Here is a 26,391-nt window from a genome sequence, read left to right as displayed (position 1 = left end):
CTGAATGAACAGAAGACATATCTCTCATATTTTAAAATTTGGAATTGAGATAATACAGTGTAGAATTTTCTTCAGTAAAAATAACTTTCTGGTAATTTCGAATTTACGAAGTTATAAATCTTCTCTGGTAGAGCTTGAATTATTATAGAATAATTCCTCCACCCCTAGAGTAATCACCATCTCAAAATCTTGAATGAGCTGGGGTAGATATAAGGATAACTAATATATAGTTCCTTAATATCTAACATATAGATCACTTTCATAAATCTTTCTTGAGTATCTCCTAACGTTCCTTATTTGATTACATCTCAGATAACTCCCACTCAATAGTAGATGTCTGGTTAAATAATACTTTTAACCTCTTATTGCTTGGAGCGTTATCTAGTTGAGACTTATTGTATTAGTCTGAAACTATAAGTTTCTTTTAAGACTAAATCATCAACATAGCAGACTAGTATTTGAAGTGAAAAATACTTGCTAGAGATTAAGTAATCAAATTAAGATACCAAGAGAATTAGAAATCTTGACTCAAGTCATTCGAATAGACTATGCAAGAATTCTTTTATCTTATTCTCATAATTCTGATAAGTTATTTCTATCCACATGAATGGTTAGATTTTCTTTTCAGTAGTGTTCTTAAGTTCCTATCACAAGTGTCAACCAAATAAAGATGGGTAAAGAATTTTAAAATTCTCCCACTCAATTAAGGTAGTGTGAAACATTATCAAAGAACTTTTATAGGTATCATTATTTACTACAACAGTAAAACTAAACTGGAACATATAATCAAGATAAAGGATTTATACTGATAATAGCTAATTTATTATATTACTTCTATGTTTAAAGAAAATATGTGTTACAGAGAGTACTGTGGATTAAAGTCCACCCGTAAGTATATAGAGATTATGATCCACCCCTAAAGGTTATAAAGATTATGATTCTCTAAGAATTATAGAGATTATGTGGAGTTGAATATAATCCAGAGTTCATTAGATATAAAAAATTGTTGAACTACATATTATTCTTAACTTTTTTCCACCCCTATCAGATCAAAAGATCCTTTTATTAAAAAAATTCTTTAATAATTGTTTTAGAATTAACAATTATTTATAAACATAGAAAAAATTTCTAGTGTTTATGTAATAATAACTCTATGAAGATGTTTAAATATTATAGAATTTGTACCAATAATAAAAAAAACACTTACACATATAAACATATAAATATAATTGGTAATTTTGGTTGAAGATAAAGTAAATGAAGCTCAATCTCATAAATTGCAATTTATTTGTAAAAAAAATATTATTAAAATTAAATAAAAAAAAATATATTGCAACATTATGAGAAAAATAGGGAATAAAAATCCCAAACTAAAATTTGAAATCCAAATTGTTTTTAAACTAAAACAATTAATTCAAAAATAAATAAATAAATAAATGAGCTTCATCCCTTTGTCCAGCTTTCCAATCCAACTCACTAAGATAGCATCTGAGTTCAAGCAGCTTGGGCTATAATAAGAAGAAAAACAAATAAACAAAGTTAGTCCAGAATCAATAATCCAATTGGATAATAATTCACTAAAACTCATCAAGTTTATAGAAAGAAATACCTTGTTTCTTTGCAAGAAGTTTAGGACATTGGGGTTTCCAATGGCCTTTCTCATTGCAGTAGAAACACTTTCCTTTTAGTGCATCACCAGTAGCAGCAGCCTTTTTGTTTTGAATTGTTTTCACATCTTTGGCTCGCTTTTTGGTATTTTTCCACTTCTTCTTTGTCTTGGGTCTTGAAGTAGAGGCTACATGTGCCCCAGGTTTAACCGTCCCATTACCATTTCCAGAATTGTGAGGTTTACTCCCTTTCTTCTTGGGTCCTCCAATCAAATTTTCATATGTCTGAAGGTCATTGACTAACGCATGAAAGTCTATTTCCTTTTTATTCATGACATAATTTGATGTATAGGGCAGAAAAGCTGGAGTCAGACTATTCAAGATAAGGCTTACTTGAGTAGTGTGATCCATTTCAGCACCATGATTCTGGGCTTCCTGGAAATAACTTGCCATTAGGAGAACATGATCACGCACATTCTGATAGGGTTCCATCCATGCATTGATGAACTTCTTAGTCGCGTCAAAGCGAGACTGAATAGATGCCTTACCGAATAGCTCAGTTAACTGCGTCATAATTTCTGCAGCCGTGTCAGTTTTTGCAAACCTTGTTTTAAGGGTGTCAACCATGCTGGAAAGCATGAAGAATCGAGCTTTATTGTTAGCATTCTGCCAACCCTCGAACTTCTCTTTAACAGCTTTGGTTGCATTGGTACCCGACTGTTCAGGAGACAGCTCAGTTAACACAAACAAGGCACTTTCTCCTATGAGAGCAATATTAATGTTCTCATTCCATTTTGGGAAGTTAGATCCATTTAGTTTATTTTCAGTCAAGAGTGATAACATGGCATTTGACATGGCTATACAGGATACTACAAAATAATAAATAGAAATAAATTATGGTTTAACACAAAATCCAATTCATAAATTATAAGCACATAGCAAGTAGGAATGATAAGAGAAAATACTAAAAAATACAATCCTAAATAATTTCCAAGATCTTCAACAAACTGATATCAGTGTCCCGTTTAGGCGAGAGTCAAAGCTACCATCCATTGAGTAGAGTTGTCAACTCATTTAAAATAATTAATATTCTAGCAACCTTTTATTCGATCAAGATTGGAATCCAGTGTTGTCCCGTTTAGGCGAGAGTCAAGGCTATTCTATCTTATGAGCTTCTACCATTGTTTCATATTTTGTAAGTCAAATACGGTAGCCACCATTAGGGTGATCAATACCATATAAAATACTTGCAAATCTACTTATCTTTCGAGATTAAACGGTGCTAACTTGCTAATGAACGTTCCTTCATTAGGGAGGATTACTCACTAAAACAAAAGCTATGTAAAACCAACAATGGAGATCGAATATCTTAATAATAATAAAGCTCATTATTTAAAATGTATTTTCTTTTATTATTTATAATATATATATTCATTAAATATTAAATCTAGAATAAAACTCTAAATAGAATTTAATTTAATATTTATAAAATTATACTTAGATGGTTATAAAATAAATTGAATTATTTCCATCTTAATATTAATTTTCCAATAAATATTAAGAAAATTATTTAATTTAAGTTGCATTAATTTAAATTAATTTGCAACTCAAATTTAAATTTTCATAAGAATATATTTATTGTATTTTGAAAAAAAAAGTATAATACTATACTATTTTCGAAATACTTAAATAATAATTACTAGAAAAATACTTCAAGCAAAAATATTATCTATCTAGATTTTCTTTTGACTAATTAATTCAATTTCTAATAATATATTTTAGTTCATTTATTTTAAATCAATCATTAAATGAAAAAAAAATCATTGATTTAAGTTGGTTCAAAAATTAATTAAAATAAATAATTAATTTACAACTTAATCTATTTTTCAAGATAAATTCAAAATCATCTTGCATAATTATATGCAATTTCGAAATTGATTAATAAAATAAATAAAACATATTTTGAAAATTATTTAAATTTAAGTTGAAAAATTAAATTTCAACTATAAATTATTTTCTATTTAATTAAGTGTCATGAAAAAGAAATATTTAAGTATCATGATGAAAATCAACTTAGATATTTAATTTTTCAATTTAATTAAATGTATTAAATTCAAGAAATAAATAATTAAGTGTAGAGAATGCTTAATTATTAATCTCTAGTGTAATACTAGGAAAAAATATTCTTAACTTGAATTGTACCAAAATTAATTATTTAAATAATTAATTTCACAATGTATAATATGTTCCTATCTAATATTAGAAATAATAAGTAGTCTAGAAATAGCTATCTAGAAAATATCTCATTTCAACTAAGTATTTTTCAAAGAAAATTTGAAAAATATCTAATTTAAGTTGTTATAGAAAGAATCTAAAACTTAAATATTTCAAATTTGAATTCAATTAAATATCAAAAATTAAGTTGTAACCACTTAATTTGAAAAATATTCCATTTTAAGTTTAAAACTAACTTAAAAAAATATCTCAAGAATCTTCAATAACCAATTCCTAGAATTCCTCAACTTAATTTTAAATTCAAAAAATATTCAAATTTAAGTTAGATAAGAAAAATCAGTTAAAATAACTAATTTATAACTTAAATAGGAATATTTAATAAATAGGCTTCAGAAAGAATCTAGTTAGTTAAAATTCTTTATTTAATTAAATACAAGAAAAATAAAAATTGTTTATCTAGAAATAATATCTAAAAACTAAGAGTGTTTTTCTTAAAATTAACTTTAAAGTATTAAAATGAAAATAAATTTCATATAGTTGAAAAGTTAATTATGTTGCTAATCAATTTTATTAGGTTAAACTAATTTAATTAACCTAGCACAGTTATTCAAATCAGGCAAATGGGCCTTCACAATTGGGGTAGTTCATGTGAGGGGGAGCTGGGTTCAGTATGTCGTACCCAGTTCTATGGCCCCCAACTCTCACACAAGGCCCAAAAGAGAGGAATTTAACCTTAAAATAAATAACTGTTATTAATTGAACAGGTCCAAAAACTAAATGGACCTAAATAAAATCTATCAAGATGTGACATTTTATTTAGCAACAACCTATATGCATCTATAAAATAAACATATAGGCTCACACAGGCACACAGGTTTGGATGGACCCTATCATGTTACTAGGTCAAACACAGATGAAAGAAGAATGTAAAATTTACCTGTTACAAATTATTTACTTGACCTATTGACAATTGAACCATGGGTTAAAATCAGATCATTGGATCTGTCAACAAGTTAACCATGACAATTTAGATCAAGCAATAATAGGTTTTATAAAACTTACACGTAAGCTAAAACACATATTCCTGCAACAAGATGAACTGGATAGTTGGATGTAGGATTTATTTAATTTAAATAATTAAATTTCGAAAATAATAAATAATTATATATAAAAAAAATATTTTCGGTTTTTAAATTAAAATAAAATAATATTTAAAATTAAACCTACAATTTTGAAAAATTAGGTTTCAACTAACCTAAATATCATTTCAAAAATTTGCTAACGACTTTTAAAAATTTCATGTTATTTTATAAATTAAATATTCAATAAAAATAATAAAAAAAAAGATAAATTAATATCTTTTTTCTGCTTTTATAATTTAATTTAAATAAAGAAAATAATAAATTTTAAAACTTAGCAAAATATCTTATTTCTATTCAAAATATCATGATTATAGTAATCTTATTTTAAATTTAAATAAAGTCAAATTATTTTAAAAAAAATTAATTTAAAAAATTTAATGTCTAACCTTAAATTTAAAATAAGATAAAAAAATCAAATTTAAAAATAAGATAAAAAATTAAGCAAAAAGATAGATTTTTACTTATTTTTCAGATTCAAATTACACTAATATCTAAAATTAATTTTAAAAATTCAAATTAATTTATTTCTGATAATTAGATTTGAAAATGGAAAAAGTAAAAATCAAAATACAAAACTACACAAAAAATCGGAAGTTAATTCCATAAAATAACATGAAAAATCGAAGAAAACGAAAAAATTTGCAAGTGGTACGGACATTATGCATTGCATACTGTCCGCGCGCGCCTGCTGGGGTGCTTGACCGAAGAACCTCAGTGCTGGAGGCTACATGCAGCCTCTCCGCGCGCGCAAGGCTCGATTTTAGACAAAAAATTGTGTCTGAGCGCGTGCTGTCCGAGGGTTGCCCCTCATCCGCGCGCGTAGGTCAGTTGCACGATCCCGATATTTTTCTGATTTTCAAAAATTCATAACTAATTCAAATAAAATCGAAATTGAGTTCTATAAAAAAGTAAATTGCTTAGTTTTTTCCAAAATATCCAATAAAAATAATTCCAGAAACAGATTTTCAATTATTTTTCACGAAAATTCACAAACATCAATCAATCTTCATATAACACACAAAACAACATGAAACCATCCAAATCACAAACAAATCGTTTTAAGTCCAAATTTCTTGTAAGCAAATCAATTACCATGGCTCTGAGGCCAGTTGTCGGAATTTAATTTACCACAATCTGAGCTCTACTCACAAGTATGTTGTTTAACACCCTAAGTATGAACTTTCTAAAACGATAATTAAACACATATAAAGTTAAGAAAACCTTACATTGATAGCAGCGGAATAATGTCTCCTTCCACTCATATCCCTAACCCTTGTATCCTTTCTGTCGCAGAGTATTATCAAGATCTGAGCCCGAATGTCCTTCTCTTTGTGTGTGATCCTTCACAGTCTTGCAATCTATGATTGAGGTACCACTTGCTGTGTGTGGGCACTACTCAATCACTAGGGGGTTTCGAAATTGTGAAGAGGAAAAGAGAGAGAGGTAGGGTCGGCTATAGAGAGAGAAAGTGGAAGGCTCAATTTTTCTGAAAAAAGGCAATCTTTGATTTTCTGACAAAAAGCTTGAAAAACTTGTTATTTTGACTGAGCCATCACTTTCTATTTATAGGCAACTAATAGGTTTAGGTTAGTAATTATTTGGCATTAAAATAATGAAAATAATAATTGGAAAAAACTAACCAAGTGGCCGGCCATAGGTGTTAATGGGCCTCACTTGGATTTTGCAGTTTTCACAATTTTTATTTCTATTTTCTCAAAAACGCCAATTTCCAATTCTAACCATTTAAATGCCAAAACTAACTATTTAATAACTAAAATAGATTATTAAATAATATTGTCATTTAATATAATTATTAATTAGACATATAGAGTCTCTTAATTAATAAATAAACCTAGAATCTCTTTTCTTTACAATTTCACAACTGCTTAGTGAAAATTCACAAATTAGACATAGTCTAACTTTAGAATTATAATTGATTAATTATAAACCAATTATTGAGTCTTACAAGTAGTATTGTCTCAACTAGAATGGGGACCATGGATCTATATGCTGAGCTTCCAATAAGTGAACCGAATTTACCAAGGAAATCCCTACTTATTGATTCCTCGTTGAATCCACTCTTAGAACTTAGAATTGCACTCTCAGACTTATATAGAGCATTCTATATGTTTCACGATATAGATATGCTATCTCATTTAACTATTGTTATAATCTTAATGTGATTAAAGATCCTTTATATAGATGATTTACATCGAGATGGGATAATTTTACCGTTTTCACCCCTCAATGTATTTGGCCCATTAAAACACTTAGCTATCTGTAAATGATGTTTGAGTGATCTATTAATTAGTCACTAAAACAAGAGCTCATCCATTTACTTCTATTTAGCTAAGCTCGAAGGGAATCATCACTTGACTTCTATACACCAGTAGAAGCTATAGATTCCATATTTATGTTTAGCGCTCCCACTCAATCATACTATCATGTTCCCAAAATATATGTATCACCCTGACCCGAAAGTAGGCTTAACTAATAAATCAAAGAACATGAATAGCACTCTTAAGTTGAGCCTAAGCATATCAGGATTTAGATTCTTATAATCTAAGATCAACTACTGATATTGACTTGGAAAGATACAACGGTAAGTTTAAAATATCTTAACTAAGTTCAATATCGGTCCAGTCCAATGTATACTCCATACATTCGAAACTAGTATACTTTACCAATGTCCTGGAAAGAACATAACACTTACTCCAAGTGTGAGTACACATCATCGCTGATTATCACATCAGTGTAAATCCAAAACACTGATGAAACATGGACTTAGTCTTTTGAATCATATAATCACAATCACATTCCACTGTGTTGACAATACTGCAATTGTGAATAAATATATGTTCTGGACTTAACAGATTTTGTGCATATATTAAACATATTAAACCATAAGCATGTAAAACTCATGCAAACATAAATCACTTCTAATTTTTTAAATTGATAACTAATCAGATTGTAATGGGTTTTATTTAGGGCACAAAACCCAACACTAATATAATCACTGAAATGTGTACTCAACCATTTATATCTGTTTAGCCAAGCTCGAAGGAAATCATCGTTTCACATCTATGTCCAGATAGAAGCTATAGATTCTATATCTATGATTATCGCTCCCACTCAATTTTACTATCATGTTCCCAAAATGTACGTATCACCCAGACCAAAAGGCAGGCTTAACTAACAAACAAAGAACACAACTAACACTGTTGAGATCGAACCTAACCATGTCAGGATTAAGATCATTTGATATAGGATCAACTAGGTGATATTGAATTGAATAGATATTATGGTAAATTTATGATATCTAATCCAAGTTCAATATCGGTCCCTTCCGATGCATACTCCATGCATCCAACCCAAGCTTTACTTTAACCAATACCTTGGGAAGGACATAACACTTACCCAAGGTACAAGTAAACTATGTTGTAGATTATCATATCAGTTAAACCCTGTGTACTGATAAATCTAGGAATACATTTATTCACATAATCTTGATTACTTTCCACTGTGCTGACGACACAATAAATAAGAATATCAATGTGATAAGGATTTGGATGAATTTATAAATCAAATAAACATATAAATGATCACATGAAGCAAATGACATACTAAACAAGTAATGAAAATAATTCTGTTTCTTTGTTGATAACTGAATAGAAAAGGTTACATTGAAATAGAGTTTTATTTAGAGCACAAAGCCCAACATTTAGGGGTTGAAATTCATTGTTGAATGCTAATTTTTAGTTTCTGGTTTTTGGTGTTGTTGGAGAGTGAATTAGGGGTAATTCCTCTCTAATTACTTGGTGAAAGTTGGGTATGATTGTGGGTTGATATAGCATGAAAATTGGTATTATTGGATGCATTTTTTGTGGCTGGAAACTGGGTTTCCTGGGTTTTTAAACCCAGTAGCCGCGACCATTTTATAGCAGCATATTGTGTTTTTTTTTTTTTTGGTTTTTGTTTTGGTCATAACTTTTGACTCGGGACTCCGTTTGGGATGTTCTTTATATCGTTGGAAAGCTCTTTCTGAGCTCTATGTGAATATATAGAATTTAAATGCAAAGTTCATAATTTGTGGAAATGGATTTAGGGATTAACCCTATACTTGTGTATCTCAGAATTGTGACTAGGATTACCGGCACTTGGTCAGGAGCACTGGGGGATTTGGAATCTCCATATTTGCGGGACATCAGGTAAGACAGTAGTTAGCACGTAGAGATATGCGCAATGGCGCTTATATGGAATATGGTAGATATAAGAAACTAGAAACCGGGATTAGAGTCATTACTCTAAAAGTGAGCGGTTTATTGGCTTAGGGTTATTACCCTAGTAAATTATTAATATGTGATTGTTATGCCATGATGTATATAGATGTATACTGAAATTAAAGGTTATGTATTCAAGGCATAATAGGGTTGGACTCGGTAACTAGAACCAAGATGAACCGTTCTAAGGCCTTATTGTATATAGACGTGTGAGCGTAACACGTAGGTCTATGTTATATAGACATAAGTAGGCATGTGAGTGTAACACGCGGGTCTGTGTCATATAGAAAAATATGAAATGGCATTAATATTTATGTGATGTGTTAATTATGATCATCGATATATTTTACTGTCTTGCTGGGCTTGGCTCACGGGTGCTCTACTGTGCAAGAAAGGGTAAGTCTATTTCAAATCAGCCATGAGTGTGGGAGCTGGGCGATGAATGTACATGTTGGGGCCATACTATACCAAGAAGGTTGGGGTTTACCAGTGTTGAAACTTTTTGTAACTCTGTTTTGATGCTTAGGTCGGCTAAGGGGAAAATTGTACTACTTTGTAAAATGATTTTTTTGGGATCCCAAAACATGTAACTTTTATTTGTAAGGTTAAGTTGTAAAAATGTCACACTGAAAACTTTTTATCTTTCCTTTTATTAATGTTCCTGCTTCCCTTCCTAATGAGGAAGTTGAAAAATAGATGTCAATGTTTCTAAAGAAGAAGAAGACGACACTCTTCCTTGTACTCCTCTTTGTGACAAGAAAAAGCGTGCGTCGACATTGAAATTTTGCTTTTGTTGATTTTGGTTTGTCTGATTTGAAGACCACTCCATTGAAGTTTATGTCTTCAGACTCTCAATCTATAAGAGAGGATAGGGTTTTCGGACTTAGAGTGATTTGGAGGCTAGGTGAAGGTTTAGTCACTTACATTTTCTAGGCTAAGGTTACGACACCTTTATATAGGAGGACTAAAATCCTAGGTTACAGTTTAAATCCCTAGGTATTTGCATAGTTTGTTAGATAATTACCAAAGACTAAAATAGCCTTGAATCTTGATACAATTTTAGTCATTCTGCTAAGCTTTTAAGGCCAAATTTGTAACCCATAATTTGATGTCCATGTTTTGGGCTATACATAGAGTCCTACCAGGTTAATCTTGACTGCCCATAGACCTACAGGGGAGGTTTGGCCGCCCAAGGCCTGTAGCACCTGGCAGGTCATGTGTCTGCCAAGATCATGTTGGAAATTATTTTACCAGGATCTTAGATCTACTCACAAGTATGTTGATTAACACCCTAAATATGAACTTCTAAAACGATTATAAAATTAAACGCATATAAAGTATGAGAAACCTTACATTGGGTGCAGCGGAATAATATGCCTCCTTCCGTTAAGATCTCTAACCCCTGTATCCTTTTTGTCGCAGAGTATTATCAAGATCTGAACCTGGATCTCTTTTTCTCCTTCCTTTGATGCTGAATCTCCTTCTTGTTGAATGTCTTTCTTCACGATCTTCCTCACTATGATTGAGGTACTACTTGCTCTGTGTGGGCACTACTCTCTCACTAAGAGGTTCGAAATATTCAAGGAAGAAGAAGGAGTGGAAGGTGGCGGCTAGGTATAGAGAGAAGGCTCAGGATTTTCTCTGAAGGAAACAAGATTGAAAGTCTATTTTTCCTGAAGCCATCACTATTTATTTATAGCATGCCACATAGGGTTAGGTTTGAATTATTTGACATTAAAATAATGAAAATATCAAGTGATAAAACCTACAAAGGTGGCCGGCCATGGCTTAGTGGATTTGGGCCTCACTTTTGCAATTTTGATGTTTTATCATTTCTACATCTCATTTTCTCAAAAAACGCCATTTCTCAAATTCAACCATTTAAATGCCAATTCTAACTATTTAATAACTATAAATAATTATTAAATAATATTGTCATTTATCATATTTATTAATTGGACCATACAAAGTCTCTTAATTAACAAATATGCCCTAAAAACTTTTTCTTTACAATTTCTCCCTTACTTAGTGAAAAAATTCACAAATAGACATAGTCTAATTTGAGGATTATAATTGATTAATCAAAACCAATTAAATGAGTCTTACAAGTAATATTGTCTCAACTAGTGGGGGGGACCATGGGTCTATATATCCGAGCTTCCAATAAGCAGATCAAGAATTTATAACCTAAATTCACTGACTTATTAATTCTTCGTTGAATCTATGCATAGAACTTAGAACTGCACTCTCAGTATATAGAACGCTCTATATGTTCCACCATATAGACACATCATTAGTTATCCATTGTTATAATCATAATTTGATCAATGATCCTCTATATAGATGATCTACACTGTAAGGGGATTAAATTACCGTGACACCCTACAATGTATTTTATCCTTATAACACTTAACCCCGTATAAATGATATTTCAGCTATGTGAAATGAGTACTCCACCATTTATTTTCGTTTCGTTAAGCTCCCACTCAATTGCACTACCGTGTTCCCAAAATGTACGTATCACCGTGACCCAAAAGTAGGCTTAACTAACAAATCAAGGAACACGAATAACACTCTTGAGATTGAGCCTAATCATATCAAGATTGAGATCATTTGATCTAAGATCAACTAGGCGATATTGACTTGAATAGATATTGCGGTAAGTTTAATAAATCTATGTCCAAGTTCAATATCGGTCCCTTCCGATATACTCCATGCACCCAACCCAAGCTTTACTTTAACCAATGCTTTGGAAAGAACATAGCATTTTACCAAATGCAAGTAAACTCTGTTGTAGATTATCATATCAGTAAATCAAATAGACAAGCAATTGATAACATGAACCAAAACATACAAATGAATGAAAAATACTTCTGTTTCTTTATTGATATTGAATAAAATGGATTACATTGAAATGGAGTTTTTTTTAGGGCATGAAACCCAACAAACTCCCCCTTGCACTAATATAAAACTAATCAGTACATATCAATTAATCCTAAATTCTGACGGCGCGTTTCAAATGCAGTTACTGCCAAGACTTTGGTGAATGGATCAGCTAAGTTGTCTTCTGTGTCCACTTTCTCAACTAGTACATCCCCTCTTACCACATATTCTCTGATGATGTGATATTTCCTTTCTATGTGTTTGCTTCTCTTGTGGCTTCGAGGTTCCTTACTGTTGGCTATTGCTCCATTGTTATCACAAAGTAGGACAAGAGGTTTTTCCATACCAGGTACGACACTGATACTGGTGAAGAAATTTCTCACCCAAACAAGCTCTGTAGCAGCTTCTGCTGCAGCTATGTATTCTGCTTCCATCGTAGAGTCTGATATCGCGGTTTGTTTAGCACTTCTCCAAACCACTGTTCCACCCCCAAGAGTAAACACCATCCAAGATGTAGATTTCCTGTCTTCAAGACATGCCTGGAAATCTGAATCGGTATAGCCTATGGGATTTAAAGCACCACCCTTGTAGACTAACACAAGATTTCTTGTACTCTTTAAGTATTTCAGAATATACTTAACTGCATTCCAATGTTCCTGACTTGGATTTGATTGATACCTGCTCACGATTCCAACTGCATAGCAGATGTCAGGTCTAGTGCATAACATTGCATACATTAGACTTCCAACTGCAGAAGCATAAGGAATTTTCGCCATGTCCTCTATCTCTTGAGTATCAGTAGGAGACTGTTCCTTAGATAGACAAATACCATATCTAGAAGGCATGTTCACCCCATTGGTGTTGTTCATGGAGAACCTCTCTAAAACTTTGTCAATGTTGGTTGTTTGAGAGAGAGCAAGAGATCTGTTCTTCCGGTTTCTGATAATCTGAATACCAAGAACATAGGCTGCCTCACCCAAATCTTTCATATCGAATTGAGTGTTAAGCAATTCCTTGATGTTAGTCATTTTCTTGATATTGTTTCCAATAATCAAAATGTCGTCAACATAAAGGAATAGGAATACTACTACTTGGTCTTCCTTGAGTTGGTAAACACAAGGTTCATCTTTATTCTGAAGAAAGTCGTGGGTCTTGATGATTTCATCAAACCTTTTATTCCATGAGCGAGAAGCTTGCTTAAGTCCATAGATAAACTTATTTAATTCACAAACTTTCTTTTCCTGCCCTGAAAGAACATAGCCTTCTGGTTGCTCCATATAGATGGTTTTCTTCAAGTACCCCATTAAGGAAGGCAGTCTTGACATCCATTTGCCAGATTTCATAATCGAAAGCGGCAGCTATGGAGAGAAGAATTCAGATGGATTTGAGCATGGCAACAAGACTAAAAGTTTCCTCATAGTCCACACCTTCTCTTTGGGTATAACCCTTGGCAACAAGTCTAGCTTTAAAAGTTTCGACTTCGCCTCCAGCGCCTTTCTTCTTGTAAACCCACTTACATCCGATTGGACGATAGTCATCGGGTGCGTCTACATATTCCCAGACTTTGTTCTTTTTCATGGAATCCATTTCTGAATCCATGCCGGCTGACCATCGTTTCCGTTGCGGACTTGCCATTGCATGTTTATAGTGCGTCGTCATCAATACCGTCACCAACGACCATATTGATTTCACCATCCAAGCCATAACGAGCTGGTTTTGTTGAAACCCTCCCACTACGACGAGGAGCGGTGATCTTCTAAACAGGAACTTTGGTAGTAGTTTTCTCAGTTGGTTTGACTGAGGGAGTGGGATTATCCTCTTCTTGAGTGGAAGAGGACGAAACATTGGAAGGAGTTATATCTGAAAGCATTTCCTCCAATACTACTTTACTTTGTGGTTTGAAATTCTTAATATAGTCATCTTCAAGGAAAGTGGCGTTTGTGGAAACAAACACTTTATCATCCTTGCGACTATAGAATAGTCCACCCCTAGTCTCTTTAGAATTCCTGACAAACATGCAAACTTCAGTTCGCTTTTCAAGTTTGCCATCTTTCTTTCTTAAGACATGAGCAGGGCACCCCCAGATTCTATAATGGCGTAAGCTAGGTGTACGACCATTCCATAGTTTTAAAGGTGTCTTAGGGATTGATTTAGATGGAACAACATTTAAAATGTCGGTTGCCATCTGAATTGCATATCCCCAGAAGGACGTAGGTAGAGTTGAGTAACTAAGCTTGGAGCTAACCATTTCCAAAAGCGTGCGATTCCTTCTTTCTGCAACTGCATTTTTCTGTGGAGTGCTAGGGGCAGTTAATTGGGATTCAATGCCAAGTTCGATCAAATGATCTTTAAACTGCATATCCATATATTCTCCACCCCTATCAGTTCGCAAGATCTTTAACGTTTTACCCAATTGGTTTTGAGCCAATGCTTGAAATTCCTGAAACTTTTCAAATGTTTCAGATTTCTTATGCATAAGGTAAATATGACCATATCTAGAGGAATCGTCAATGAAAGTGACAAAGTACTCATAACCACCTCGGGCTTTTACATTCAGGGGTCCGCAAACATCTGAATGCACTAACCCTAGGGGTTGTTTGGCACGCTCTCCCTTTGCAGAGAAAGAACGTTTGGTCATCTTTCCTTCTAGGCAAGACTCACAAACAGGTAATTCACCTAAGACGACATTTTTCAATGGACCGTCATTGGTTAGCCTATTTAGTCTGTCATAGCCTATGTGACCCAAACATAAATGCCATATATATGTTTCATTATTTTACCAGGATCTTAGATCTACTCACAAGTATGTTGATTAACACCCTAAATATGAACTTCTAAAACAATTATAAAATTAAACACATATAAAGTATGAGAAACCTTACATTGGGTGCAGCGGAATAATATGTCTCCTTCCATTCAGATCTCTAACCCTTGTATCCCTTATGTCGCAGAGTATTATCAAGATCTGAACCTGGATCTCTTTCTCTCCTTCCTTTGATGCTGAATCTCCTTCTTGTTTAATGTCTTTCTTCACGATCTTCCTCACTATGATTGAGGTACTACTTGCTGTGTTTGGGCACTACTCTATCACTAAGAGGTTCGAAATATTCAAGGAAGAAGAAGGAGTGGAAGGTGGCGGCTAGGTATAGAGAGAAGGCCCAGGATTTTCTCTGAAGGAAACAAGATGTGAAAGTCTATTTTTCCTGAAGCCATCACTATTTATTTATAGCATGCCACATAGGGTTAGGTTTAAATTATTTGGCATTAAAATAATGAAAATATCAAGTGATAAAACCTACAAAGGTGGTCGGCCATGGCTTAGTGGATTTGGGCCTCACTTTTGCAATTTTGCTGTTTTATCATTTCTACAGCTCATTTTCTCAAAAACGCCAATTTTCAAATTCAACCATTTAAATGCCAATTCTAACTATTTAATAACTATAAATAATTATTAAATAATATTGTCATTTATCATATTTATTAATTGGACCATACAAAGTATCTTAATTAACAAATATGCCCTAAAAACTCTTTCTTTACAATTTCGCCCTTACTTAGTGAAAAAATTCACAAATAGACATAGTCTAATTTGAGAATTATAATTGATTAATCAAAACCAATTAAATGAGTCTTACAAGTAATATTGTCTCAACTAGTGGGGGGACCATGGGTCTATATATACAAGCTTCCAATAAGGAGATCAAGAATTTATAACCTAAATTCACTAGCTTATTAATTCTTCGTTGAATCCACGCATAGAACTTAGAACTGCACTCTCAGTATATAGAACGCTCTATATGTTCGACCATATAGACACGTCATTAGTTATCCATTGTTATAATCCTAATTTGATCAATGATCCTCTATATAGATGATCTACACTGTAAAGGGATTAAATTACCGTGACACCCTACAATGTATTTTATCCTTAAAACACTTAACCCTTTATAAATGATATTTCAGCTATGTGAAATGAGTACTCCACCATTTATTTTCATTTGGTCAAGCTCGAAGGAAATCATCCTTTACTTTCTATTCTCTTGATAGAAGCTATAGATTCCATATTTATGTCAGCGCTCCCACTCAATTGCACTACCGTGTTCCCAAAATGTATGTATCACCCTGACCCAAAAGTAGGCTTAACTAACAAATCAAAGAACACGAATTACACTCTTGAGATTGAACCTAATCATATCAGGATTGAGATCATTTGATCTAGGATCAACTAGGCGATATTGACTTGAATAGATATTACGGTAAGTTTAATAAATCTATGTCAAAGTTCAATATCGGTCCCTTCCGATGCATACTCCATGCACCCAACCCAAGCTTTACTTTAACCAATGCTCTTGAAAGAACATAGCATTTTAGCAAATGCAAGTAAACTTTGTTGTAGATTATCATATCAGTAAAACCCCGTGTTCTGATAAATCTAGGAATCTTTATTCACATAGTCATATTTACTTTCCACTGTGTTGACAACACAATAAACAGGATCAAGTATGTGAAAAGAGTTTTGGATGAATTTATAAATCAAATAGAGAAGCAATTGATAACATGAACCAAAACATACAAATGAATGAAAAATACTTTTGTTTATTTATTGATATTGAATAAAATGGATTACATTGAAATGGAGTTTTATTTAGGGCATAAAACCCAACAGATCGTGCATGTCACTATAGCTCTACCAAGAGGAGGTCAGCCTCTTGTAAGTTGAGGACAATATTGTACACTGTTTCCTTGTAGAGGTTAGCTTCCATTGCACTACAAAAATTATAGCTTTTAGGCGCGACAACATCTGGAACGACGTAATATTGTTCCTGATAGTGAGGACATGAGGCACGACTTTACAATTTCATTCGAGATAATTTTTTTTTAAAAAGATAACAAATCGAACAGAATCTGGCTTAGTCCTAGAGTCACTTCTTGGCCAGCCAGCTTGTGCACATATCCTAGACTTATAGGCTCACCCTGGCCAGCCTGTAGGCTTCTCTTGGTGTAACGCCCTAACATTTAGGCATGCTACCCAAAATGATTAAGAAACCCTAATCCCCTAAACGGTATTACTAATAAAATAAGCGCAGAAATTAAACTTTAAACGAAAATGGAATGAAAATAAACCTGTAATAATTTTTGAATTAATCATATTTGCAACTATGAAATAACTACTCAGAACCACAATCTGAAAAAAAAAATCAATAAGAACCATACCTTTACTTTTTTAATAGCCTCCAAACCAGGCCAAACAACTTGATCATTATCAATCTTAAGCTGCTTAAGCCCATGAGAAATTCATCACCCTTTAAATCAACTTGTTTGCCCTTGACATTGCCAACGTCCTTGGACTTATCACGTTCACTTGCTACAACACCCTCACATTTTTTCTCACCAACATCTGTAACATCAGCACCCCCTTATCACGAACCACATCATCATCATTTTTATCATCTTTACCATTAACGCTACTACGCTGTTCACAAGAACCATCACCATTAGAATCAACAACATTATTAGAATTATTATCATTCTTCTCCGAATCTGGACCTATATTATCTTGGGTAAATACCATTTTGGATCCCGTATTTTGTAAAAGTTACAGATTAGACCCTCTATTTTGTTAAATGATAAAATGGACCATGTATTTTTTAAAATGGTACAAATAGGATCCCGAGCTCAATTTTTGACAAATTTTTAATATAACCAACTTAAAGACAATCCTTAACACAAACAGATGCAAGAAAATTAATCTGTTTTGTCTTCACACCTCTAGTTGGATTATTATTATGTTTTATTTTGATAAAAAAATCAGTTCAGGATCCTACTTGTACCATTTTAGAAAATACATGGTCTAATTTGTCATTTAATAAAACAAAGGGTCTAATGTGTAACTTTTGCAAAACACAGAGTCCAAAATAATATTTACCCTATTATCTTCTTCATCATCCTCGAATTTTGACTCTTCGATATTTTTACCTGAATTAACATATAGGAAAATCATAAAACAACCCATTAACAACTGAACAACAGAAACAAGAAATGACATAAAATAATTATAATAACAACTTAAAATGACATATTAAACATACCTCAACATGAGACTTGTCACAAAAATGAGTGACCCTTGTCTTCAGTTCACCAATTACATCCAAACACGCTTAAAATTAAGCTCAACAAAATCTCTGAAAAGAGTAAAGTCATCAGACAGTTTATTCTGCGAACAAATAATTTCATTCACTGTCTCTGTCAAAAACTCAATATTAGGAGAAGCGACCTTCGTTGATGAAGAACTAACATCAGACAGTCATCAAATTTAACCAGTGCACGATCATTAATAAAAATATTCTCAAAAAAACTATCCAACGGTAACTACTTAAACTCTTCAGAAGTGGGCCTCATGTTCTTCACTTGGACCTATAACAATAACATAAAAAATAAACAAATGTAAAATATAAATTTCACAACAAAAAAAAAGGTAATATCAATTATAAAACAACTACAAAGAAATTGAACCCTTACAATCTTAAGAGGCAAATAATAAATTTTCAATGTTAGATCTTGCAAACCTGGTGTACCTTGGCCAAGATAATCACCACTGCCCCAATTCAAAATTCTTGGAATATGAGAATGAAGTTGTTTGTTGAAATCCCATATCTTCCTCACACAACACTCGTAAAACCACACCTAAAAAACCCAAGGGCAACTTAATAACCTATACCAACATTGATAAGAATTAACACCTACATGCTCATTCTTTTTCTTAAGACCATGAGCAACATTAATCTTCAAAGAGTGCAATCTAAGCTCAACAGACTCTATACCACAAGATTACTCGTCCCATCAACCACTAATAATAATTTCAATATTAGCCCGACTAATCTCCTTCTCCTTAGTGTTACCAAGAAGAAAATAGTGCACAAAACACAAGACAACAACCTTTAAAGATAAAGCATCATCATCCCCCCCACCACAAACAACCTAAAACGACATCTTCAATAGATTTTGGAGTAATATGTTTAACACCATGGAAGCGTGAGTTAATAAAGTAGTTTGATTCATGAACAAACTTGAATTTGTTACAATCTCCCATACAATCCACACTCGTAATGAGTGCAAACTCCTCAACACTAAATCACACAGAACGATCACAAATATTTGCCTAAAATTCCTTAGCATTCGACTGTTGGACCTCTCTCAATAAAATTCCATGAACTATTTTGACAGTAAAATTTAAAAGATAGAATGTCTAAAAATTTACCAAACTGTGTAGACCGAAACAAGGCCTTAACATTCAGAGAAAGATTCTCATTGATCTTATCTAATCACTTCATAATTACAAGTAGACACAACTTTCATCTTTTCATGATCAAAAATAGGGAATTTTCATTCCCATTCCTAAGCAAACAAAAAGGTAATAAAAATAGTGAAATGAGAAAAATATATCCAAGCATAAATGGTAATACAATTGTTACGAAACTACAAGCAAACCACTCAAAATCAAGCCATAAATATCTGTTAAGATTTAGGCCTAATACCAACAATGAACATAAAAATACAAAACCAAAAATAAATATCAAGAAAAAATAAGAAAAGTGAACATGTATACATAAAATAATAAACTTAAAAACGGAACATAAACTAATTGCATGTATTGAAATGTTTGCATAAATAACAAATAAAATAAAAAGAAAATATATGAAAATAACATCAAAAAGTAAACCCTAAAATGAAATTAGAACAATAAAACTAACTAGAAACAAAAATAAATAAAATTCCAGAGCTAGGGGTAAAACTAAAATGAAACTTCAAACAAACCTTAAGAAGGACATTTGGTTCTTTCTTTCCCTTCTAAACGTAAGTTAGAAATTTTTAGGCAAAGAAACCTTTGACTTCTTCTTCATTAGTCAACGATTACCTTTCACAACGTCGGGGGGGGGGGGGGGGGCAAAACCAATCATCGTGGATCACTAGATGTTATCTTTTTAACTTGTTAGCAACTGATTTTGAGACCCATTTTAAAAGCTTTTTTTGTGCAATGGAGATGGATAAGCAGAGGAACGGGTAATAGTCATTATATACACGAAATGAAATGAAACTTCAAAAAAAACCTTAAGAAGGACATCTGGTTCCTTCTTTCCCTTCTAATCGTAAGTTAGAAATTTTTAGGCAAAGAAACCTTTGACTTCTTCTTCATTAGTCAACGATTACCTTTCACAATGCGCGGGGGGGGGGGGGGGTGGAGCAAAACCAGTCATCATCATGGATCACTAGATGTTATCTTTTTAACTTGTTAGCAACTGATTTGAGACCCATTTTAAATGCTTTTTTTTTTTTTGTGCAATGGAGATAGATAAGCAGAGGAACGGGTAATAGTCATTGTATACACGAAAAAAAAAAAAAAAACTCAACGAGAATGGAGACCGTTTGATGAAGAAGTTAAAGATGGTTATTGTTCGAATTAAGTTTGATTGTGGGGAAGAATGAATTTTTTGAACGAAAAATTGAAAATAGAAAGGAAAGAGAAACTGAAAACTAAAAGAAAATATTAAGTAAAAAAAAAAAGAAAAACTAATGCAATTTGAGGTCACATGGATGGAGTGTGTGTAAGTGGTATTTTGATAAATAAAAGTTCAATAAAGGAAAAAATATTACCCACACCTTATAAAGGTATTTTTATAAATAAAATATTAATTTATATTTTCTTGTAAAAATATTAAAAAAAATGTATATCTTACAAAAAAAAATTAATCATTATTGTTAAAAAGAAAAGAGTTACAATTCATTTGTCAATCAAATAAAATAATCTTCATATTCCAAGACATTATTATAATATTTCTGTGCAGGGCTAAATTTTGTAATCTATAGTATTGATTTTTTTTAAGTTTATGGTTCTCTTCATCACTCTCTAAGTAATATAAAGTCTATTCCCTAAAAACGATGTTATTCCCATAAATTAGATGTAATTTTAGACACCAAATGTAAAAACACCTTTTATGCTTCCTAAATAAGTGAAATTTTTGTTGGTTTAGTAATGCACTTTCTTCATTAGGAAAAAAGAATTACAATAGATCCAACACACAAGTCATTTTGCATGCAAAAATTGTCTTTTTGCCGATAATAAATGTTTTTCATTTATATGTATATAAATAATTATATTTAGTGATACGGGGTGAAAACGATATTTTGTAAATTACTAGAACAGGAAAGATATTTTTGTGTTGTTGTGTATATTTGTCCATAAAGGAAAGATCTTCCCTTCGCCCATCCAACAGATCTTGTATCTAGCTCCACCCTTATGTGAATGAGGTGTCAGGCCCTTACCCTTTCCTTTATGATCTTGTAACATTATATCCTCAACATTACTGTTGCCCTATTAATTCTCAAAAAAAGAAAAAACCAAAAAAAGGAAGGGATTTTTTCTATAATAAATTAAAAAGGGAAGCAATTTACATTTATAACTTAAAAAGGAAAAATAAACATAAATAGAAAACAAAACTTTCTATTTACAAAAATACCAAACAGCCACAAAAAACGGAGGAGAGACCTCCTTCTTCGTGACCCAGCCAAGAAACCCCAAACAACCAAATCTCCACCATTTTTTTTTCAAAAACCAAGGAAATCAGATCTGAACAAGATGTAGATCTCAACGAAAAACCAATCAAAATCCGAAAAATCCATATAAGAAAAAAAAAGTATTCAACCTCCATTGCTGTACAAAAAATGCAAAAACAACCTACAATCAAAAACCCAACGAGTTCAAAGGAGAGGAATCGAAGAGAAGGACATTGAGAAATCATTGAAACTCACCCATAATCGAATCAAAGAAAGAATTGAAGGTAATACAATTTCTTCATGAACCTCTTCCTATTTTTTTTATTCTACATAATTGAGAATGTGTTATAAATTGAGGAAAACAGGAAAAAATTGAAATAATCAGGAAATTTTATAAACCTGAACAAAAAAACAATAACAAATTGCATCAAAAAAAATATTAATGCATATAATTAGATGCTACAGGATTTGAATCTGTAAACAGTTGTTTATAAGTTGTTTTCCAGTAAAATAATTGTAGTTTGGGATCTCCAAACAAGAAATGTTGAATTTATCCTTATTAACTAACGTATGCTTCAAAATAGTTGTTTAATAGTTGATTTCACAGATAAAAATATGATGATGGCAGCATATGACAACAATTCAGCACAGGAAGATTTGCAGCAACCTGGAAACAACCCAAGAACAACTTCCAAGCAACAACTATTTGCACACACAATTCAAGATGATACATTTTTTCTAGAGACAGGGACTGTGACATCAGAGACAACCATCCAACAACCAAAAAACAACACAAAAAAAACTACAGGAGTAAATGAATATTTTGACTACGCAAAGCTTGTGGCTGCAGAAATGGTACAACAGCTTGAAAACAACCAGGAAGAAGAAAAAGAAGTCGACAACACAAAAATGATTATCATCACTGACAAATGACATGAAACAATAGAAAAGGGAAAAACAGAAATGTACTATAAAAAAACACAAAAAAAGACACCTTAGAAGGATTTTTTTTTGGGTAAGTCAAAGTCTTCATACTTTTCTGAGCTCTTAGCATGGACCTGAAAGAGGGAAAAAAAAAAAAACATAAGCAACAAATTTGAACAACTAAATAAATACATTGCAAGTAACAACTAAATTGCAAAACAAAAAATAAGCAAACAGGAAAAAACCAAAAAATAACATTTAAAAAACAGCTCCAATATGCTCATCCTAAAAAATGAGCAACTTCAAAGCAATATATTAACAACAATATGCAGAAAATAAAATTAAAATAGTAATTGTCAACTAAGAAATTAAATTAAACAACCTAAAAATAACTGAAAACAAACAGTTAAACAAATGTTCATAACAAGGCCATAAGTTACTGGAAAACTAATAATGTTATAAACTGTTTAATAGCACAAAAAAAAAAACCAAAAAACACTAAAGAACAATACAAAAACAACATCAACAAAAAAGACATAAAAGAAATACAAAAAAAAAATGAGACAAAACATAAAATCGTCATTATAAACAGGTAAAACATTGACAAAAAGAAAACAAAGGGTGATTAAAAATTTTAAACTTAAGATAATGAGAAAATTCAAGGTAACAATACCTTGGATTTAACTTTAGGCTTCACTTCCCCATCATGCACTTCATCCTCAAAATCAAAATAAGATATAACCTAAAACAAGAAGGGGGGAAAATTTAAAACACGAAACATCATATGAAAAAACACAACAACCAGAAAAAAACTAAACAAAAATTGAAAAACAACATAACCCAACTTACATCCTTGGCAGATTTTGAAGATTTTGCTCTCTTTGTCTTACGAGACTCAATTTTATTTGGAATAGGTCTTTTCTTAGAACCAGATGTCTCTGCAGCATCACTCATTCCTTTCTTCGCAATGCGCTTCAAACTCATCTTAGGATCAACTTTAGATGAATTTGTAGGAGGTTTCTTAGAAATTTTAGAAATTTTTTTAGCTGGGGAAGGTAACTTCGAACCCGACTTAGTGGTGGCCATTTATAGAAGAAGAGAAGACAATATGTGGGAGGAACAACTTACAGAGCTTATGGAAGATAATAGAGATAATGACATAGATGAGAGGTTGAAAAATCGTGGGTTAGGGCTTTGGACGGGATGATCGTGGGTTGTGGTAATGAAGAACCAAGGAAAGAGAAACAGAAAATTAAAATAAAAAAAGAAAAAAAGAAAAAAAAAAGAAAGGAGGAGTTATGGAAGTGGTGGAGTGTAAGAAGAGAGAAAACCATGACATAAGCATAGGGATAGGTATATTTGTAATTATGAAACTTTTGAAAATGTAAAATTGAAAAATAAAACTTGTATAAAAGTTTAAATAACCCAGCATTGACAAAAAAGTAAAAAAAGGACAAAAAAGGACACCAAGTGTAAAAATCTCAAAAAGGAATGTAGACAAAGAAAATTTACTATTAATTAGCATCTAGAACATTGTGAGGGCTTACCACATTGTGAGACCCTCACGCGGACTGAGGAGGGCCTTACCTTTATTAGGATGACAATAATATCCTCGGTCGACATTATAAATATCTGCTCCTATCCTCACCACCTGCCCTGTAATAAGTGAGATTAAGCTTATTTTTTTCTTAAAATAAAAATCATGTCTAGTTTTATTTAATATGTTTTTTTTTCTGGAATTTTTATTTTTATTTTTATTTTTATTTTTATTCGTTCGTTCAATTCTTAGAAAAGATCTATTTTCACTTTAACTAAGCAAAATTAGAAGATTGAGATATCGATTTTCCAAAAACCCAAAGATTATCGACCAAACCCTTGAATTTGATAAGTTTACTCTTTGCCAGTGATTTAGATCACACATCGGAGTTTGTTTTGATTGCCATGCATGTACACGACTAATTATTGATGTTATTCTTTTGGTAATATGTGCAAAGAAAATATAAGAACTATGCTTCTTACAATTTTAAGATGTAAGGGAGAACCAAAAAGAAAAAAAAAAACAGAAAATAGAATATAAAGATCTATAGCTATATTTTACATTACATTCTAACATTGGTATCGTAATTAAAAACCACTCAAAAGAACCACTTATGAGGACAAGCGATGAAAGAGAGTGCCGGAAATAGGAAACATTAAAAACTCTCACGTCGCTACTCCTCTCATCGCCTCATTTTGAATTTCATGATTCTTACACTTCAAGATTTATGACTATTTTTGGTAAGTTTAATTATTTTCTAAATTATATCATTTCTAATTTTATTCATAAAAGATTTTTATATATATATAAATATTGAAAATAACATTTTCAGTGTAACTTCTAATTAAAGGAGAAAAAAAAAAAAAGAATAAGGTAATATTTAAGCCATAGTTATGTATTTGTTTTATATATGACTTATTGATGTATTTATAAGGAACTATAGCATGATATGTAATATTTATCATAAATAACTAAATCACCGCATTAAAAAACATCTCTAATTTATTTGCTTAGAATTAAGTAAAGTAAAGCCATATCCAGACAGATGTGATGTTGAACAAAGTTATCTCAATATTAATTAATACATTAAATCTCAATAACACTATTTGCCATCTCCAGTAATTGCATCCTTGAGCTTCTGGCCAGTCTCCTTGGCCTTGTCAACGGCGGATTCAGCCGCGTCTTTGAGACTTTCCTTAGCACTCTCGACGTTCTCGGCCAGTTTCTCACCTCCTTCTTTTGCCTTTTCCTTCGCTGACTCGGCTGCTCCCATGATGTTCTCCTTTGCAGCCTCCGCATTCTCTCCAGCTCTAGCTGATACTTCTTTGGCCTTGTCACCCAGTGAAGCCGCTGCTCCCTCAGCCTTCTTTTTAGTCTCATCAGCATACCCTTTCGCACTGTCTGAAAGATCTTGTGCTGTCTCTTTGGTCTTTTTTATGTCTTCCTCTGCTCTTTTAGTGATATCGTCCGTGTTGAAACCGGCGTCTTGCTTGGCCGAGGCAAAGACTTTTCCAGACCTCGAGCCCCTTGACTCTTCTGCCGCATTTCGACCCTGAAAATTTATATGAAAGGTAGGTTAAAGAAAAGACATGTATACAAACACACACACACACACACATGTATATATAAACAACTATTCAGAGTTTTAATTTACCTTGGAGTATCTAGATGAAGAGGTGTAGCAAACCCTAGATACTTTTAGAGTAGCTAGTGATGGTTTGAAGGCAGGAGCTTGTGGTAAAGCTGTGGAGAGGTTGAGGAAGATGTTTTTGGTGAGAAACTTGGTTGCCATTGTTGTTGATAGGGTTTTGGATGAGGAGGAGAGATTACAGGGTTTCTTTTTCTTTGTTCGGTTTGTAATAATCAATTCTTTATTTTCTGCCTAGGCTTATACTTATAGCGAGTTTGATCGAAGAAAGATGGCAAATTAATTTGGTTACACGTGTATAGATGACTACACGTGTCGAGATCTTTATTGATCGTTTTATTGGTGGATGGTGTAGCTAGTCAACACATGTCAGAGCTTTTCTATAGTGTTAATCAGTTTAGCCTTCAATTTTTTGCAATGACTTTACTTGGATATGAAGATAATATTCATAAACAAATATAACTGGGAGATTCATGTAAATTAAGTTAAATTAATTAATAAATTGATAACCCCATGGCGTTTGTAGAATATTCTAAATGCTACTTACACTATTTTGATATATAAATATTACCTTGCACTCTTA

The 26,391-nt window shown here is 32.2% G+C and overlaps 1 protein-coding gene across 7 annotated transcripts; it reads right to left on the bottom strand.

Moving 5' to 3' along the window:
- Window positions 1-1,025: 1,025 nt before the first annotated feature.
- On the bottom strand, window positions 1,026-26,022 carry LOC115696873 (late embryogenesis abundant protein, group 3). 7 transcript variants are annotated; one of them, XM_061118437.1, is made up of 8 exons: window positions 25,815-25,955; window positions 24,171-24,279; window positions 18,723-18,831; window positions 18,422-18,561; window positions 18,237-18,329; window positions 17,362-18,123; window positions 1,610-2,476; window positions 1,038-1,508 (listed from the first exon to the last, which is right to left on the bottom strand). In XM_061118437.1, the coding sequence occupies exons 7-8, from the start codon at window positions 2,460-2,462 to the stop codon at window positions 1,495-1,497; spliced, it is 867 nt and encodes a 288-aa protein (XP_060974420.1). In that variant the 5' UTR covers window positions 2,463-2,476; window positions 17,362-18,123; window positions 18,237-18,329; window positions 18,422-18,561; window positions 18,723-18,831; window positions 24,171-24,279; window positions 25,815-25,955; the 3' UTR covers window positions 1,038-1,494. The 7 variants fall into 7 exon arrangements, 6 of the variants coding, with proteins under 6 accessions (XP_060974420.1, XP_060974417.1, XP_060974421.1 ...); XM_061118434.1 differs by having other exon boundaries at window positions 18,237-18,561; window positions 18,714-18,831; XM_061118438.1 differs by having other exon boundaries at window positions 18,237-18,561; window positions 24,211-24,279.
- Between the last annotated feature and the right edge of the window lie 369 nt (window positions 26,023-26,391).

The sequence above is a fragment of the Cannabis sativa genome, chromosome 7 (assembly GCF_029168945.1).
Source record: "Cannabis sativa cultivar Pink pepper isolate KNU-18-1 chromosome 7, ASM2916894v1, whole genome shotgun sequence".
Classification (NCBI taxonomy): domain Eukaryota; kingdom Viridiplantae; phylum Streptophyta; class Magnoliopsida; order Rosales; family Cannabaceae; genus Cannabis; species Cannabis sativa.
This window is presented reverse-complemented; position numbering and strand designations above follow the sequence as displayed.

Coding starts and splice junctions, on each gene's coding strand:
- LOC115696873 (XM_061118434.1), bottom strand. CDS start 2,462: ATGTCAAATGCCATGTTATCACTCTTGACTGAAAATAAACTAAATGGA.